This window comes from Orbicella franksi, chromosome 11, assembly GCF_964199315.1.
Source record: "Orbicella franksi chromosome 11, jaOrbFran1.1, whole genome shotgun sequence".
In the NCBI taxonomy this organism is placed as follows: Eukaryota; Metazoa; Cnidaria; class Anthozoa; order Scleractinia; family Merulinidae; genus Orbicella; species Orbicella franksi.
This window is the reverse complement of record NC_138155.1, coordinates 9,001,902-9,020,586: the sequence shown is the minus strand read 5'-3', so window position 1 is coordinate 9,020,586 and position 18,685 is coordinate 9,001,902. Positions and strand designations below refer to the sequence as shown.

The 18,685-nt window shown below is 40.7% G+C and overlaps 2 protein-coding genes across 2 annotated transcripts in view; one reads left to right on the top strand and one right to left on the bottom strand.

The window, feature by feature from the left end:
• The window catches only part of LOC145460402 (dynamin-1-like protein), a 23,177-nt gene extending 4,492 nt beyond the window's left edge, over window positions 1-18,685 (top strand). Inside the window, exons 6-23 of the mRNA XM_081445181.1 lie at window positions 405-491; window positions 1,186-1,348; window positions 2,259-2,339; window positions 2,990-3,057; window positions 3,746-3,850; window positions 4,615-4,728; window positions 5,555-5,646; window positions 6,553-6,673; window positions 6,931-7,077; window positions 7,320-7,415; window positions 8,548-8,652; window positions 9,495-9,551; window positions 10,022-10,261; window positions 10,748-10,814; window positions 11,372-11,423; window positions 11,927-12,008; window positions 12,123-12,200; window positions 15,903-18,685. Of these exons, the coding sequence (XP_081301307.1) occupies window positions 405-491; window positions 1,186-1,348; window positions 2,259-2,339; window positions 2,990-3,057; window positions 3,746-3,850; window positions 4,615-4,728; window positions 5,555-5,646; window positions 6,553-6,673; window positions 6,931-7,077; window positions 7,320-7,415; window positions 8,548-8,652; window positions 9,495-9,551; window positions 10,022-10,261; window positions 10,748-10,814; window positions 11,372-11,423; window positions 11,927-12,008; window positions 12,123-12,200; window positions 15,903-15,959 (1,812 nt within the window). The 3' untranslated portion in view covers window positions 15,960-18,685. The remainder of the gene's footprint in view (window positions 1-404; window positions 492-1,185; window positions 1,349-2,258; window positions 2,340-2,989; window positions 3,058-3,745; window positions 3,851-4,614; window positions 4,729-5,554; window positions 5,647-6,552; window positions 6,674-6,930; window positions 7,078-7,319; window positions 7,416-8,547; window positions 8,653-9,494; window positions 9,552-10,021; window positions 10,262-10,747; window positions 10,815-11,371; window positions 11,424-11,926; window positions 12,009-12,122; window positions 12,201-15,902) is intronic.
• On the bottom strand, window positions 13,313-15,893 carry LOC145460405 (uncharacterized). The gene has a single exon (XM_081445185.1). It carries the CDS (start codon window positions 14,315-14,317, stop codon window positions 13,589-13,591), a length of 729 nt encoding a protein of 242 aa, XP_081301311.1. The 5' UTR covers window positions 14,318-15,893; the 3' UTR covers window positions 13,313-13,588.

Here is an 18,685-nt window from a genome sequence, read left to right as displayed (position 1 = left end):
CCCACACGATACTCAAAGATTTGCTTACATATTTTTAAATAAAACAACTTGAAATTTGAATTTGGTTCATCAAAAGATTGCATAATCCCACACAATTCCTCAAGCAATAAATTGTTTTTCATGCCCAATTTGCCTCCAAAATCCTGTTCGATTTTTATTTGTTTCATGCACCCTGTTAGAAAGCCTGTGAGGGTCTTGGAAAAGCAGTGACACGCTTAGCTTCATTGCCACATTGTGTTTGGTTCTCTGTATCAGTCTCCAGATGGCATCAGCACAAAGTTTAAACTTCTTGAATTAATGTTTGAGTTGTTATATCTAAATTGTACAGTGACAGAGTTGTAATTAAGGTGTCTTCTAACAGACTTTCTTTCATATTTTGGTTGTCTTGATGTTTGGTTTCACAGGGTATCTCTAATGAGCCAATTAGATTAAAGATTTACTCACCCAAAGTTTTGAATTTGACATTGGTTGATCTTCCTGGAGTTACAAAGGTGAGTCTTCTCAGAAAGCCAAGAAGAGCTTGGTGTTACGTACTGTGTCTGTGGGCAAGTAAAACACAAAATAACTAGTTCATTTATCCAATGTATGTGAAGCTGATAAAGATAAATTAACCAGCAAACAACCTACAACAGGTGGCAAAAATGACATGATAATCTGGTGATTACCCTTACTTTGACACAAAGTGACCCCCCCTTTAAAAAGTCCCCCTTTCTCCTAGTTATAGGGCCATTTTTCTCTTAACACCCACCTCCCCTCCCCCCGCCTCCCCTCTCGCAGATGGAAGTTTCCCCCAGATAAAACCACTCAAAACCTCTTCAGAATTGGTTTGAAGCTTGGGGCTTATAAAAATGATTATGGATAAAGGCTAGCCCTGTAAGCGGGCAAGATGAACCAAGTCCTGCCCTGTGAGTGGCTACCCAAGCCTGCTTGAGATTACCAGCTATATCCCATAAGAAAATAGTGTCCTTTTTCATGCAATAAATCCTTCATTAACCAGTCTTGATGGTAAAGATGGTTGGATATTGCCTTCATTCCCTTTTTTGTCTTTATAGACCGTGACTCTGTATCAGTCCTTAAGCATGCAGCAATCTTGACATCACGCTTGATCAATACCCCATGGATATGGATTGAGAACTGCAGATGTACATTGTATTGCCATTATTTTGATTGGTTCAATTTTTTTAGGTGCCTGTTGGAGATCAGCCACTAGATATTGAGCATCAAATCCGTCACCTTATTCTCCAGTATATCAGTAATCCTAACTGTATTATTCTTGCCGTGACTCCTGCTAATATCGACCTTGCCACATCAGAAGCTCTGAAGATTGCCAGAGAAGTGGATCCAGACGGTGTGTATTCTGATGGCTTTTGCTGAGAATCTGCAGATAATAAGCAATTAGTAGTGTTACATGTATATAGCTGGAGTTTGGTTGAATCTAACATGTGCTCTTATTGGTCGATTTATGGTCACATCTACATCTACATTATGGGGGTCTTGCAAAGGGAGGCATGCTCCCATCACTGCAAGACATTAAATAAAAAAAATAAATAAAAAGCAGGGTGGGGGATGGGGGGTAAAAAACCTTAAAAATATATAATAAAATATGTACATAATTTAAAAAGATTACTAAGAAAAGTTAATTAAGATTAAAAAATTAGAACCTAATTAAAATTTCATCATTCTAATCTAAGAGCGTTCTTGAATAAGTGACTTTTTTAACATCTAAAACATCGTTAAGTAAGGCGTTCCATTCTCTAATAGTTCTACAATAAAATGAGTTGCTATAGCTTTCTGTGTTCGGAGTTAGTTCGATGAACTTGTCTTTGTGAAAAGATCGAAGTTAACAATTACGCCTTTTGATATAGCATGGGATTTCTAATGCTGATTCACCATGAATAGCTTTATGAAGTAATGTGAGGCGAGCAGATTTCTTTCTGTCTTGAAGGGAGGGCCATTCCAAGTCGTTAAGTAAATTGGAAACAGTTCCAGGCGTTCGCTCTATGTTGGCTCCATCTACAGACCACCGCAGTGGCTAAATGTAAATGTCACCCTGCAGGCAACAGTTAGGGGATGTTGCCTGCTCTCCCACTAACCAGAATTTACTCTGACTTTATCTTGCTTTATTACTTTACACTAAACTTCAGGTACAAACAGAACACTTAATCACTGGTCCTTTGAATCTCAGGGAAATCTCTGTACAACATACTTCTTTGACTATAACATGAATGAGACTATTAACATGCTGTACATTTGACTAGGAAACAGAACACTGGCAGTTTGCACAAAGCTTGACCTTATGGACCATGGAACAGATGCTCTGGACATTCTATATGGAAGAGGTAAGAGGTATTAGTTTCTTTGTACTGTACTCTGGAAACCCATTATTACTGTCACCAACAGGCCATGGAAATTTGACCGTATTAACAGGGTGGCCATACTAACGGTGTGGCCCTATTAATGGGGTGACCGGTAGGGTCGAATTTCATGACTGGTCTAAATAAGTGACGTCTTAACAGATTTATCATAATAATCACACTTCTAAACTTTGATGAGCATCTGGAATGCAGATATAAATTGAAAAAAATTGAAACTTCAATCGGTACATACAATATTAACAATGGAAAGATGAACATATTAAACTGATTTGAGTGGCCTTACAAACGGGATAAAAGTATAAAGGATTATACAGGTTGGGATTTCAAAATGTTGCTGTTGGCCGTATGAACAGGGTGGCCGCATCAGCAGGGTTTTCTTATAAGAAAATGTGTGGGCGTTTTGCCGGGACAAAAAAAAGTGGCCGTAATAAAGAGGTGACTGTATTAACGAGGTGACCATGAGGTGGGGTTCCGCTGTGCTAGTTAGTAATTTGGATATTTTGATCGATGTAAATCAATGTTTACAATAAAAGACACTGAAAGATTTTATTATTAAAAATTTTGACAATTAATTTTTTGCAAAGTTGTAATAAATGTGTTTATTTCTTTCTTAGTTATTCCAGTTAAACTTGGAATTATTGGCGTGATGAACCGAAGTCAACTAGATATAAATAATAAAAAGGTATCTATTATTAAAATTACACAGTTTACTTAAATTGCGCAAATCAAGTACAGTCTTATTGCAAGTTTACACTATAGGTTATCATTTGTAAGTACAATTGAAGCGCGTTAACACGCCCACCTAAGGATCATAAAAATTTGACCATAGTAACGGAGTTGGTTCTAATTTCATGACTGGCGTGTTTTTTAAAACACGTTACTTAAAAATGACGTCTTGACAGATATATATGTATCACAGTTGCACTTTAAACAGCTGTTACTTTAACAAATATCCGGATTGAAAATATGTTTGAAAAAATTGAAACTTCAAAAGACAACCCTAGAATATAAACATAAGTTAACTGGTTCGAGTGGCCGTGTTAACGGTGTAAAACAGAAACTGGATTATACAAGTCGGAATTACACAATGTGGCCATTGGTTGTATTAAGGGAGCGGCCACATTAACTAAAAGGGTTGTCTAATAAGAAAATTTAATACGTATGGCTGTTTCGCTGGGACAAAAAAGTGGCCCTAGTAACGAAATTTAAGGAGGAGCTCCACTGTAACATGTTGTGCTGAGTAGATGCCGTGATGTTACGTTGACAAAGGCGCCATTGGGACACTGAAACATCGATTCTTATCTTTTTATTTGCTCCCGCACACAAATATGAGTTTGTGATTACTTTTGTTATATTTTCTTTTTCTGCAGACTATTCAAGCTGCCCTGAGAGATGAAGCACTCTTTTTTCAAAAGAATTATCCGGCCTTAGCGTCTCGAAACGGCACTCCTTTCTTAGCGCGGACTCTAAATAAGGTACAAACGAGCTCAGACTGAATGATTGAAGAAAAAGACAATTTACAGGTCTCCTTATGTACTGCTAGCTTGTAGAAGCCCTTGGGAAAGTTTTAGAACACTTGAGAAGTACGAACAGCACTTAGCTCCTCTATGAAGCTTCATTGAGTGTACCTCCTGTAAGAATTTAAGCAAAAGGAAGGGCTTACACTAAGTACTGTTATGAGAGCGGTTTTCATTTGAGTGTGGAAAAGCAATTGGGTTTACACTAACTATGCTACAAGATTGGCTCAAAAAACTCGCGCCACTTTTTCATCCAATCAGAAGTAAAACTAGAACAAAGCATGACTCGTTCGCACGCGCTTTCCCGCGCTTCCCGTCAGGTACATGAATTTTGATTGGTTCATGCTATTGTCCTTTATGATTGGCTAAGAGCGATTACTTTGGTTTTGGTTATACCACACTGAATTATGCCATTTGTTATAACGCGTCAATAATTACAACCCAACGTTTGCAGACTTATGATCGTCCTTCATGTAGCAGGATACTTTGCAGTTCCTCCATTATTTAGAACAAGAACAGTCTCTCTCCATTCCTGAACGTCTTCTGATCCTGCAGATTTTTGTCAGGACAAGATGCTATAAACAAAAATAAAGTCAGACCTTTTAAGTGCTTAAATAGGGCATTTGTTTTCAGCTAAAGAACGCCTAATCATAGGTTTTTGATACTGAACGAGACTCGTGATAATTTTCTACTTATTGAATAATTTCCTTTCTTTCTTACAGCTGTTAATGCACCATATTAGGAATTGCCTGCCGGAGCTGAAGTCACGTGTTAATGCTATGACGTCACAGTACCAGCATTTACTACAAAGCTATGGAGAACCAGTGGAAGACAAGGTAGTATTTGTTACAAAGTTGACGCTCTAACGCGCCTTTTGATTGGTTGTGTATAGTCACAATGTGGGCTGCCCTAATCTGCAGTGTGCCGTAATCGCTTCACTCTGCACTTAATCGGAATTAAGTATCTACTGATGAGCTGGAAAACTATTTCTGAGTTAGCTGTAAAGCCCGAGAAAGAAAAATTGGTGACCAAGGAGGAAATATTCCTTCAACCTCTTTGGGATTCGAACCCATGCATGCTAATTCAGTATAATGTAGATTGATGACTACTGTTGCTCTCTGGCTCAACAACGACGGCAGACAAGAGCAGACGGCGAATTATCTGCATATAACGTGATTTGTGGCAAGTTAGATCTGCAGGATTTTAGACTGCGAGCGGTCTCTCAAAAATCCGCGGGGAAGATCCCAAACGAACAGGGGCGTCGAGAGGCGAGCGGCGAAGCTAGTTGTGCATCCGCGCAGCTCGCGGTTTCGCCGCTCGCCACTGCTCGTTCGTTTACGTTCTTAATGTGCAGATCTTCAAGCAAAAGAGTGACAGCTCGTAGTCTAGAAAAATTATTTTTCAATGCAAATCTCAGCCAGAGAGCTCTGGTATTTGACAAGCTGGAAATTAGCGAAATAACTGTGGTAATTCAGTAAGTACTACAAATTGCATTTTTACCCCTCGCCAGTACTGAAGAGCCGTCATGTTGCTCCTATCCTGGAGAATGAGACCTGAATGAATGAAAGGCCTTATTTGAGAGTCAAAGGGTATTTAACTGTTTAAAAAAACTAATTGGGACACTATTACGCTTTACTGAACCCTATGTTTGTGTATGTACAGGGTCCAATGTTACTTCAGCTTATTACGAGATTTGCCTCTGCGTACTGTGCCATTATTGAAGGAACAGCACGGGACATTGAAACAACAGAACTGTGAGTTAAATGATCATTTATTACACGATTAAGTTGGTTCAGAGAGCCAATAACTAACCAATCAAATTGCTTCATTGGCGGTCCAGTATTCTTTAAGTATTGGACCGGGCACTGTCCCGAATGATCCCGCACGATTACTCTTGAAGAATTTCTGGTGTGATTTTCTCAAAGAACTTGCTCTTACATAAAAGATTCCTTTTCTTTTTCTTCCAATTATCTTTCTCTTCTGTTTTGTTTAACGTCAGACATGAGTACACCCCTAACTGGCTCTAAATCAGAATTGGGCGGTTGAAGTTTGCTTTGTTTTTTTTCCAGTTCGTAAGCGTGACATTGTTTTCTTTACGTTTAACCAAGCTTGCTCTGAACTGCAGTGAGAGAATATCGGTCCTTGGTGTATTTTGTTCGGACTCGCTGCGTTCGGTCCGTACTGTCAAGACCTCGGGCCGATACTCTCCCAGCGCGGCCCTCGCGCATGGTAAATAAGGTATGTTTTACCCCTAACGTTAGGCTTTTATGAAAGATTCCTTCACTTGCAAACTAGCGACAACAAATCAACTTTGATTTACGAGTGTCTTGCATCTTACGACCGAGAAATCTGTGGCCCTTGGGATTTACGATTGAACTGGAATTTAGAAATAATTTTTTTTAAATTTTTATTTATTTATTTGTTTGTTTGTGTATTTATTTATTTATTTATTTATTTTTATTTATTTTATTTTATTATTATTATTATTATTTTTTTTTGTGGAGGGAGGAAAAAGCGGAGAACACAGAGACTAAACCTCGTTACAAGGTCGAGAACCAACAAAAAACTCGAGACAAGCGCTGCCACAACTGCGCCACCTCCTTAATTTGCCTCACGGCATTTACTCTGATTTTTAACTTGTCTTATTGTTACTTTTGAAGGTGTGGAGGAGCTAGAATATGCTACATTTTCCACGATATTTTTGGTCGAACGCTAGAAATGATGGATGCAATGGAAGGCTTGGCAACCAGAGATATACTAACAGCTATCAGAAATGCAACGGTAAACATTTGAAATTATTCAGAATGTTTTTAGGTAACATATCAATCAAGTTCGACCGTACTTGACCACATTTCCAAACACCGAGAAGAAAGTTGAAAATACGACGCGCAGCGGAGTATTTTTGGCGAACTTCGAGGTGTTTGGAAACGTGGTCAAACACTGAGTAACAAAAATGAGTTTGAGAAAAATAAGTTCGAAACACGACCTTGACATTTTGTGTCGTTGAATGAAAATGTTTTATGTGCCTGCTGTTCCAGGGCCCTCGTCCAGCGTTATTTGTTCCAGAGATTTCATTTGAACTCCTGGTCAAGAGACAGATTCGTCGATTGGAAGAACCCAGTCTCCGGTGTGTGGAGCTCGTCCATGAAGAGATGCAGAGGATTGTGCAGCATGCATTCAGCCAGGTAACATTAAATCGCGCTGCCATTACGTCATGTGAAAACACTAAATATGGATCAGAGATCGTTCCCAGGCCCTTTTTGGAGACCGTGTGTGAGCTTGCGCACGAATAAGTACTATGTATACTTGTAACTCACTGCTAAAATGTGTAAAACGTCAATGGTTAAAGTTTTGTATCAAATTAGACTAGCCACCGTTCGCTAAGTAGTCGCAATGGAGTTTACTTAATTTTTGCTTTATACCTTAGGTGATGGAGGTAAAGAGATTTCCACATCTTCATGATAGGGTTGTCGAGGTGGTCACCAGCCTTCTTCTTCGACGGCTGCCTTCCACAAATGAAATGGTAATTGCTTATGAAATTAACTTCTTGAATTCACTAATATGCCGCAAAAAATTTTTCTCACGTAGCTCGACTTGTGCCCTCGAAATCTCCATTTGAAGCGGCCGGATATAAATTAGCATACAGTATTTTTTTTTTGTTTTCTTTTTTTGTAAAATGCGTACGCAAATAAACTGATGACTCAATTCGTGCTCATACATGAAGTAATAAGAATGGTTAGCGTTGTACAGTGCCAGGACGATGTTTATTTCACGTTTTATTCACGTCTGGAGAAGCTATTAGGCCCAGTCTACACTTAGCTGTGCGAATTTGAAAACGGAGGTTTCACTCTGAAAACGAACCAGGTGTTTAACGTGCACACTACACCGGAGAAATCTAAAAAAAAAAACGCCACAATCACTGGTCATTTTGCATTTGTGTCCGCGGGAAACTCGGGCAGGGAATTCACACGGTCATCGGTCATTCAAAAGCTCCGTTTCCAAAATGTTTTCTGTCCGCACTGAAACGCAAAGCCTACGTTTTTAAATTCCTTCGGGTTTTTTTGTTTTTGTTTTTGTTTTTGTTTTGTTCTTTTTTCGTGTCGGATTATAGTATTGACGTTTGGTCTAACCGTAAAAATAAAATGGCATTTTAGCATGTAATGGATCCGTGTTGAGGTCATGACTTCAAGTCATGTTGAAGTCCTGATTTTTGTCTCGGCTTCTTTACAATTCCTTCACTTGAAAGCTAAACTGTGGGAATCATTTCATCACTTTTAAGTGTTGTTCTTGTTTTACTCTGTTGCACTAGAGGTATTATAAGTTATGCTAAATGGTTCATTATACTTGTGTATGAAAGGGGAATCAAAATATCAAAATTCTGGTTTGTGAAGTAGGTGTATTGCATCAAACGCGAAAGACCGTAATAAAATCATAAAATTCTATGCTACTGTAATATCAGATAGCCAAACACCGTCATGGTCATGATTTCATGTGTTTAAACTTTATAAATCATCAATGATTTTGATGAAAGAATGTAAAAGCCTGTGTGGGGAAAAACCAAGAAAAGAAAACCAAACAAACACGCAACACGTTCACACACGCGGCATCCAGTCACGCGCGTATGTAACGTTGTAACGTAACATTCTTCATTGCAGGTTGAAAACTTAGTCGCCATTGAACTGTCATATATTAATACAAATCACCCGGACTTCACAGACAGTGCTTCGCTCTTCTCCTCAGTTGCCATGAACCACGAAATGGTATTATGTACAATCCATGCTTCTTATTAGTAAATTAAACAATGGAATAGCATTCCATTTATGAAGCACAACAATACCCGGGCCCTGGGGTATTATTTCGAAGGTCCCGAAAAGTCTCAAACCTTATGATTACAGGGCTGTTTCATTCACATATTCTTAATATGAACAGAGGTCAGAGGTTCTCTTCCTACAGGAAGTTACAGGCGTATACACCTGTCTGTTTTTAGATACAGATTAGCTAAAAATGGTTTTGCGCGCCCGAAAAGTTTCCGGCCCCTTTTAGAAACCGTCTCGTGTAACAGAAATCGGGGGACAACTTTGTTTGTTTTCTTTCCCTCGCCGTTTCCCCCCCCCCCCCCCCCAAAAAAAATAATAATAAAATAAAATAAAATAAATGGAGCTTTGAATCTCTTGCGTAAGCTGTTAAGATCATTTAAGTTACCTTCTTTGCGTGTTTCTAGTGGTCTTTAAAGTGAAGTCGTTTAGTGGGCCTTGTTGCTGTAGCTATTTTATTTCAGGCTTTCAAAGCTCTCATGTGGGGTTTATGTAGCTAATCGTCGATATATGTATATGTACTTCCTTGTTTCCCGTGAGGTTTCTTGGTCGATTTATGGCAATTTGGGTGCCATTTAGCGTCAGTGCTTAGTCCTCTATATATATTTACCCTAATGTAAATAGTAGTGTAGAAAGGTCATGCGCTTGACACAAATTAAAAGAAGACAAAAGATTGTTTGATACACTAGCTAAAGTATGTTCTGAGCCAGGAACCAATCGTGTTGCGTTCACAATTTCTAATTAGACTGATCGTTTTTTTTTTTTTTTTTTTTTTCTTTCCTACTAAGGAACGTAAGCGTCTCAGCAAGTTAGCACAAAACAGTCTTGTAAATGGACCGATGGAGGTATAGTGATAACAGTGATGTGCATTCATAAAAGGCTGCATGGTCGCGTGGTTGTAGATTGCTGGTCACGGAATTGTTTTTAGTCCCAAATTCGAGGCGTTGGCCACACCAGGTCTATGCGCTGTTGATGCTTGCTACCAATAGCGCCTTCCTGGATTCGTAATTGTTGTTTTCATTTTAAAAATTTGTTTCATGATTTGATGTAAGTAACTTAACGAGTATTAATTGATAAATTGATTTCTATCAGCTTAGTACACTTCAAGTTCGACTCCAATCAATCAGTTTCAACTTTGTTCAGCTGTGACTTTTCCTGTACATTCTTGTACACTTTAAAACCGACGTCAAAAGGTTTTATTGCTTTTTTTTAATTATTATTGCTTAAAATAGCGTGACTAGCGCCATCTCATCATTTCCCCTGTAATCCTTGGTTGGTAACCAGATCTCCCTGAACTGGAATTTTTTCCCCTCAGGGTGTTAGATCCCAGACCTCCACTCCGGAAGCAAGTCCCGTTCATCGGCCCGACAAAAACCCAAGCGTTAACACATCCTTTGGCGCCAGTCTCCCAGGAGACAAAAATCCGGCCCCCTCGGCCTCAACTGGAGGTTTTACCTCTTGGTTTCCCGGCATGCGTAACACTAATGCCCAGTCCAGCTCCGACCGTACGAGTGCAGTGGTTGGACCAACCAAGTCTTCGGCTACGGAAGAATTGGTAAGCGACAATTTCACAAACAGAAAGATCTTTAAGGGTCTTCAAGTTCTACCGTTCAATAATCAATTCTGAACTGCACACGAGCACGCAGACGTAAAACACGGGGCTATTTATTGTTGCGTAGTCGTGTAGCACCTGGTTTATTGGACTGACTAGGAAATAAGCAGCTCATGCAAAATCGGTCCTATGAGAAACAACTGTAACACTGGCACTGCCGTACAACACAATTACCTGAACCTCCACTACCCCTGATCAGCGGCCAATTGTTTCTCCAGTGCTGTCATAAAACTAAGGTTATCCCATCTGCCATTCATATTTCGCCATAATACCGCAATGAATCAATCAGTGTTGGTAACAAACCTTTGCAACTGAGAAATGCATGACGGCCAACTCATGATTGGTCGCAGGTTTTACTCACTATAAGATGAGATGAATTTTTCTGATTGGCTAATTCATTGGTAAATTTGAACTGTTTTTCTGTCTCAGGCCTTGCCATCGACGTTCAGACAAAGAGGCTTAACGGACCGAGAGCAAATGGATTCAGACATCATCCGTGAGTATTACAGAGTGGCAATTACCAGATGTAAGGAAAGTTAACGGCGTAGAGGAGGCGCGGTGGCCTCATGGTTAGTGCGTTCATCTCCAGATCGAGCGGTCCGGGTTCGAGCCCTGTCATATGGTGTTGTGTTCATGGGCAAGACACTTGACCCTCACGGTGCCCCTCTCCATCCAGGTGCATAAATGAGTACCGACAAATTTGTTGCTAGGGATAACCCTGCGATGGGCTAGCATCCCATCCTAGGGCGGAGTAGAAATACTCCTATAGTCGTTTCATACTACAGAAACCGGGATAAGCTTTGGCCTGATGGGCCACTTGGCTCGTATGCAGACTTTACCTTCACCTTTAACAGTGGAGTTTTTCAATCTCGTTGCAGCCTCGTTATTTTTTTTCCTTTCTTTCATTTGCATTGTAGTGCCTGTTATCAGTCAGCAGTAGTTTCAGGAGCATTTATTTTTGTCAGTTGTTACTGAAGGTGCTCAAACTTTCAAAACTGTATTTAGAACGTCTGGATTTCAAGTTTTTTTTTTTTTTTTTTTTTTTCTTTTCAGGTAAGTTAATCAAGTCGTATTTCATGATTGTTAGGAAATCAATTCAAGACAGGTGAGTACCTAACAATTATAGCTGCAACGGACTTGTTAGATGTTAATTTTTCGCACGTGAGTTTTTAAGGTTAGCACTCGCAATAAGCACAGTTCTCAGTCATCCAGTTCCGGCCCTCTCTTTGTCACGCAACGCTACGCTCTCGGTAGAGGGACCCTCTTCCGAGAGCGTAGCGTTACGTGACAGAGAGAGGGCCAGAATTAAGTTCAATCGTGAGCCAGGCGACTTTCGCAAGGTGTAGATTCAAACGTACAAAATTTTCCCTGCGCTAATGTATTGGAAGTCAAGTATAGATCTCAGTTTTACGAATGAATATTCAGCTCTTCGACACAAACAGGGACATCTTTTCTTTAGATCATTGTCTTTGAGATACAGTTGGACACAACGCAGCCAAAATCAATTTGTCATGCTGCTTCACTTCGTGAAGAAAATACTTCTTCTGGAAGTGGCAACTCATATCTGAGACGTTTTCCTTTTAATTCCATATTATTTGTGTTTTCTAGCGTGCCTAAAGCTATAATGTGCTTCTTGGTGAATTTTGTTAAGGAGAAGATCCAAAGTGAACTGGTAGAGAAACTTTATAAGGCAAGTAAACGTTTTCTAGAGGACGGCATTTTCTTTTAGGAAGGTATATTTCTTGTTTTTGTCCGAGTCACTGTTATACAACTAACGAGAATTCACGTCGATGTTATATTACAGAGTGAAATCTTCGAAAGACTTCTGGAGGAAGCAGAGCAAATGCATATCAAGAGAAAAGAGGCTACGGAAATGTTAAAGGTACAGTAACAGAATTACAGTCCTTTTTCAGAGCACGAAAGAAGTGCCGTCCCATTGTCCCAGAAAAGTAAATTTTCATTCTCACTTGCTCGATGCGCAAGAGATCAATCAAGTGATCTCCCATGCAACTAAATCATTAAAAGAGCAAACTAAGACTTGCCCAGGGCAAGCAAAATTTTAGAGCTACTTGTCCCAAGGGCAAGCTGGAATTCAAGTTTTTTTCGAGCCCTGCTTTTTGTGAGAGTTTCAAAATATTGTTCGTCGTTCATAAGTGCACATTGGTGCACGGTCATGGCGTGAACAAAGTTAATAATAATAATAATTGCTTCATGCTTTTGTCTGTGCATCATAGAGTTACGATGCACATTGGAAGTTCAGGGGACACTCAAGGAGCTACAGTTGCTCTTGGCTGCGTTTCGAGCAACCCTTGCACTTCTAGCCTCTTCCAGGCGTTCAGTTAGTTAGGGCGCAGCGCGAAAAACGGCGAGGGAAAAAAATGGGGAGAAGCGCGATGAGAGAAAGCGAAAGAACGCCTGTGGGCAAACTTGACAAAAGGTCTTCCGCCCGCTTATGGACCGCCTACAAGGACCCGTAACATGACCGCCGGCTTGTGGTTTTCAGTTGTCAGCAGATGTGTTGAGAAATAATTCTCCAGAATTGTAGAACGAAAATTGCTGAAAGCGCCAAAACTACAAACTAACGCTAGATCGCCGACTGGATATACTCGTTCCACGAAGCGTGCTAACACCTTCTCAGGAGATCGACAGGAATCGACTGGAAAATCACGGCGTTCTTTCTCGAAGTACAGCTACGGCTCTCACTGAAAAAAAAATCGGGCGAAGATAAATATGATATCCGTGATAAGAAGCAACATACTGTACTTGCAGACAGTCCTAATCAAACAGGGTCCTAAGAACACAACATAACTGAAAGTGCTCTTCATAAGCACGTGTAGGAGTCGTGTAGGCCTGTCAACCTCATTTTACACTGACCCCATATCGCGTTTCTCTTCTGCGTCAGCAACGCTCGAGTGCTGACAAAACCTGTTAAAATTTACCAATCAGAGAATATACCAGATCCTGGTATACCGAACGACCTTTCGTTTAGTAAAGGTTACTGTAGACCTTCAAGGGCCGATTTTTTTCCAAAATATTTTTCTTCACATCAACTTCAAGACTTCTACTTTATCTGAATTTTCTAAAACAAATTATTTTAAAAACTTGAAACGCGAAAGAGTTATAAATTCCCTTTGCTGTTTTTAAGCTCCAGTGGAAAGAAAACCTTTCGGAGCATTGAGAGACAATTAATTAGTATTGTGCCTTACGAAAATAGAAGTTTATCCTAAGCACAATTTGCAATTAATGGAAGGTTTAAGTTTCAAGTTCAGTCTATACTGACTGATTGTGATCTGCTGAATTAACCTCCTTATTCTTAAAGTACTTGATGTAACCCTCAATGGCGTTATTTTGTAGCTTGTGAAAAACCTTAGGAGCGTTCCTGCCGACCAGCCACTCCATACGTGCATTAGGCAGCCACCCGTTGTAATTATTATTCGTTAATCCGAAGACTTGGCACTTGGTTTCTGGTTCCTTTTCGTCAGGAGACACGATGTAGAAATTTCCGCCATTCGTCGCTCTCACAAGACCATGCCCGCCGACCGGCTTGGAAGGGTGACTGGCGTTTTTCACAAACATGGCGAACGACTTCTTTCCGTACCAATCGATCTCTCTGGTTGTTGATGCGAACAAAACCATTTCACGGTCGGTTAGCGGGCAAGATAACGCAATTCGTGTGGATACTATAAGAGAGCCATCAGGACCAGTCTCCAAGATTTCAATGTCTTGGAAAGCATCGTCCCACTTGGTGCGTATCTCCATATTCGAGGGATGCATCATTTCGGCGAACTTCTGCGCTGGCATTGGCATATCTTGAAACAGGAAGAGCACTTTAACAGCAACCTCTTCTTCTGGGAAAGTTTTACTCCAAGAATCGAAACGTCCTGGGACTTTAAACCTTGGATTCCAACCACCTTTTTCCAAGTCTTCTTTGAACCATTTCGCCCTCTGAACTTCTTTTTCAAAATCTAACTGGGGGAAACATTGCTCTTTGGGTCCCATACCGATCAACCTTGCCTAGCAAATGTACGCATGGCCATTATAATTATGCAAATGTAAGACCGTTTGTCATACGGTACGTTAACTAGCCTCTTCCAGGCGTTCAGTTAGTTGGGGCGAAAGAACGCCTTTGGGCAAACTTAACAATAGGTCCTTCCACCCACTTACAGGTCGCCCACAAGGACCAGTAACATGACCGCCGGCTTGTGGTTTTCAGTTTTCAGCTGATGTGTTGAGAGATAATTCTCCGGGATTGTAGAAAGAAAATTGCTTAAAGCGCCAAAACTACAAACGAACGCTAGATCGCCGACTGGAGATACTCGTTCCGCGAAGCGTGCTAACACCTTCTCAGGAGATCGGCAGAAGTCGTGCTGGCCATTCAACCCCATTTTACACTTACCACCCCATATCGCATTTCTCATCTGTGTCAGTATCGCACGAGTGTTGACAATACCTGTCAAAATTGACCAATCAGAGGGTACACCAGATCCTGGTATACCGGAAGGACCTTTTGTTAAGTTTGCCCACAGGCGTTCTTTCGCTTTCTTTCGCCGCGCCTCTCCCCTATTGCGTTTCTCTCGTGCGCTCCAAACTTCCCGCGCATCATAAACTCGACCATGCACTTCTTTTGACACGCAGCAACATCGCTTCGATGGTCACTCTTGATGACCGTTATAATTTCGTTCATAGCAATTTATACGTCCCATTTGCCGGAGGGACGACGGCTTCATAGCCAAGGGCTTACAGTTTGTTTCGATACATACTGACCTTAGCCGGAATACAACGTCCTTTCAATATAAAATGCTAATATACATAGCGAAAAATTGTTAGACATCATTACTCTAAAGTAACAAAGTTATCTTCTAATCACAGTCGCTTTTGGACCAACCTGCAAATATGTACGTTTTGTGGTTGGAACCAAAGAGGTTCGTTATATATTCCAAACTTCTGAATTTGTGCTTCCTTCGGTAAAAGGTTCTTTTAATTGTAGACGTGACCTTGTTTTGGATTTTATGATACAATATTCTGATCATGATAGAGTGCCCACTCCGATTGGTTGTGTAAACGGGTTATGACGAATGACTTTGTTGGCTTTATTTGAAAGACACTGGAAAAAGCCTGCTTCTTGTTCACACCCTATGAAACACTCGAAAACGTTTGGAGAATTCGAAGCTCTTATAAATGTACATCTTTGTATACTCCTCGTGTAGGGCTTAAAATAGGTTTTCAAATTCTTCCAAACTCTCCCTGCCTTTTGCATCAGGTCAATCTCGTTCCCAGAGTCTTCGTTCCCTTAACCAGCGATCGGAAAACGAGAGCTCTGGGGGTAACCATTTTGAAATAACCGAATTCTGCCCATGCGGTTTCAATGACGCACGCCTGAAATGGTTGCTTCCAGAGCTCTCGTTTTCCGACCGCTGGTCAAGGGGAACGGAGACTCTGGGAACGAGATTGGCGTCAGGTTATATAAACGTGCGTGGCCTACGCATGCGCCTTATTGCCCCTGAGTTTTGTACATCATTTAGTATACCACAAAGCTTGTTGCGGCGATATCTTTGATTTAATACGAAATATCTTCTCTTTACAGGCGCTGCAAAGAGCAGGACACATCATAAGCGAAGTGAGAGATACACACATTTGGTAGTGAAGACTGCAGCTAGACAGAATGGCGAGAAAATTGAACATAATGGAAAATATGTGGATTAGTTCACTACTGCTACAGGATATGGAGTTACAAAACTCTGCAGAATTAACTGTCTGTCTCGGGCGTTTCCTGCGTTTTTCTAAAATTGGAACTGGATTTAATTCTTATGAGCAGTTTCCTGTTTGTAACTTGATTCATTATGCATAGATGCATCTCTACCAAGGTCTGAAATCTGACAATAATCAACACTAATTTCTAAGTTTGGAAATCAGGATTGAAAAAGACTAGACAAGTCGCTATTTTTGTCGTGCAGTTTTGTTTGGATGTAGCATACTGGGGAATTTAAATTACCTTGCCGGTAGCTCTGCTAGTCTCGATATCTCTGAGGCGTTTGTATGGCCTTTCACAGTATTATACTCCAATACAGTCTCGCGGGTCTCAGTGTATTTAGTTACTTCTTATTTTGCCTCGTCTGTGTTGCTTTAGAGGACAAAGAAGAATGCAGTTGTTCCAGGGCCGTCCAATCTTTTGGCCGTCAGCAGCGATCGGGTTTTTTTTCCGCTTTATGCGTTCAGTGTTGGACCAAGAGGGTAGCCTTGAATTTGATTGAATTCATCCAATTGAACGTTTGACGGTCATTCGATTCTCTTGCAGTGAAAGATTTTATGATGAACTTGACATCACCGACATGGGCCGCCCGTTTGCAAAATTCAACAGCTTTCGTTTTAAAACTGTTTAGCGGTGAATACGTCAAACGTTCGGTCAGGGAACTCGCTTCTCACTCAGTCGAATGCATCCCATCGATAATTGGACGCTCATTTAATATTTTGCTGTGAAAAATTGATTAAACCAAAAAAATATAAACAAGCACAGGTCAGGCAGGATCTCTGACAAATAAGTTTCTTCACTTTCAAAATAACGTCTGTATACCCAGCAGAAAGCAGCACAACTTTCACCTCCCTAAATAGAGTTGACAAAATTAAACTCACGACCCACCCTCTGTGCGGCTTTGGTTGGCATACATCGACACGAGTGTAGCCGTATCGATGAAGAGAGAGGAGCCTGGGAATGAGGTTGTTTCAAGGGATTACATCCGTGATAGGTTTTGGGACCATAGATTAATTTAATACGAAAACTTAAAAAAAATCACAAGGTAACTTGAAGGAAGGGGTTCAGTTCTGCAGGCATGTTTTTGGCAAATCAGTCAGATATATTTGCTCCAAACATTTTTCTCGATGCGAGACAGTTTTACCCTAAAATCGATATTTAAACTTCTCGCCTGAGCCACACCCACTCGAGTTGACTGAGTGTCTTATCAGGGAAAAGGCCAGCCCCTTGTTCCTAGAGCCCTCGTTACCCTTGTCCAGCGGAACGGGAAAGCGTTGAACGTTGGTTCGCGTGGGGTCTAAGTACGAAACTGTAGCGCAACGCAATCTCGAACCCAGAATCTTCATTTCCCTTGTTCAGTGGTAGTGAAACGTGAGATCCTTGAAAGATGTGTTTGAAAGTCCGAGAATATCGGAATTCATTAGAATTGCACATGCCTAGCCGACAAACATGTGACCCAATCGAGCCGCTGGCATTTTACTGCTGCTCATTTTCATTGTTTTTAAAACCATTTCAGGGGACCCGAACACTGAATCAGCAATAACATATCAGTTACATTCATGTAAAATAAAAGTACTGTCATTTACCCGTGTTCTTGGGTCTTTTTGAGCCGTTTAGAAGGGAGTTTGACTAGATCTAGAGGCGAAGGCGGTTCACATGTCATTATCTGTTGATTTCTTGCACTCACGTTTTAAGCAGTCACGTTTCTTTGACTTAAGGTTTCTCTGTCTCGCGTGCAGTAACACCTTTAATTGAAAGTCCGCAGTCTTCGTCTTTACGTTGCTAAGCAACTGATTTTACCATGGTGACGTAACAACCTTCGGGGTATTTTCGAGTGCTCGGGCCGTTCTCCGGTTGGATAGTACAATTTGGAGACTGTCAACGAAGATTTGCCATAAAAGGCTGAATTTTGTTCCCAGATTGCCTTTTCTCTAACACCTTACCCACAACTATTCTCTCGCGACACTGTATTGAAAGAAACAAAAGGCGAGAGGAGTCATGGATCAAATCCAACCTAGGAGCGTTTTATCTCAAATGAAAAAGTCTGCCGTAAATGTATGGCGAAGCTTAGCCCAAGCAAATGGACTGCGTATTTCCAAGAGGAAAACAAAGAGGAAAAGAAGTGGAACTGAAATGAGAGCAGGACCGAGTCACAGTGATTTAAGCAGCAGCAACGAGCAGCTTCCTCAGTTTAGACTAACCAGGCGAGTGGCGATTTGTTCTGTGATAGAAGAAAACGACCAGAGTCATGGAATTCCACTGGCAGAGCTGAGAAGAGAGCTAATAGTTCGGTATCTCTTGATACATGTCGGAATGTTGTGAGGAAGTCGCCGAGAACTGATTAAAATGAAGTGAACTTAAATGTTGTCTCGAATACTGCCATGTAAGCTTGAATTCTAGAACAGCTCTGTAATTGTATCAATTGGTTTGCAATGGGTTGGTTGTCAGAAGCACGCCCGTTCTCGTTCATCATTGTGCCGAGCGTTTCGGTCTTACGTAATTTTGTAATCAACACATATGTACTTTTCTTATGTTTTCCTTAAATCAATAAATCAGTTTTATTGTATGACATCTCTTACTGTTTTCATAGTGTTTGGGTGCTGCGATTTGAAAAAGAT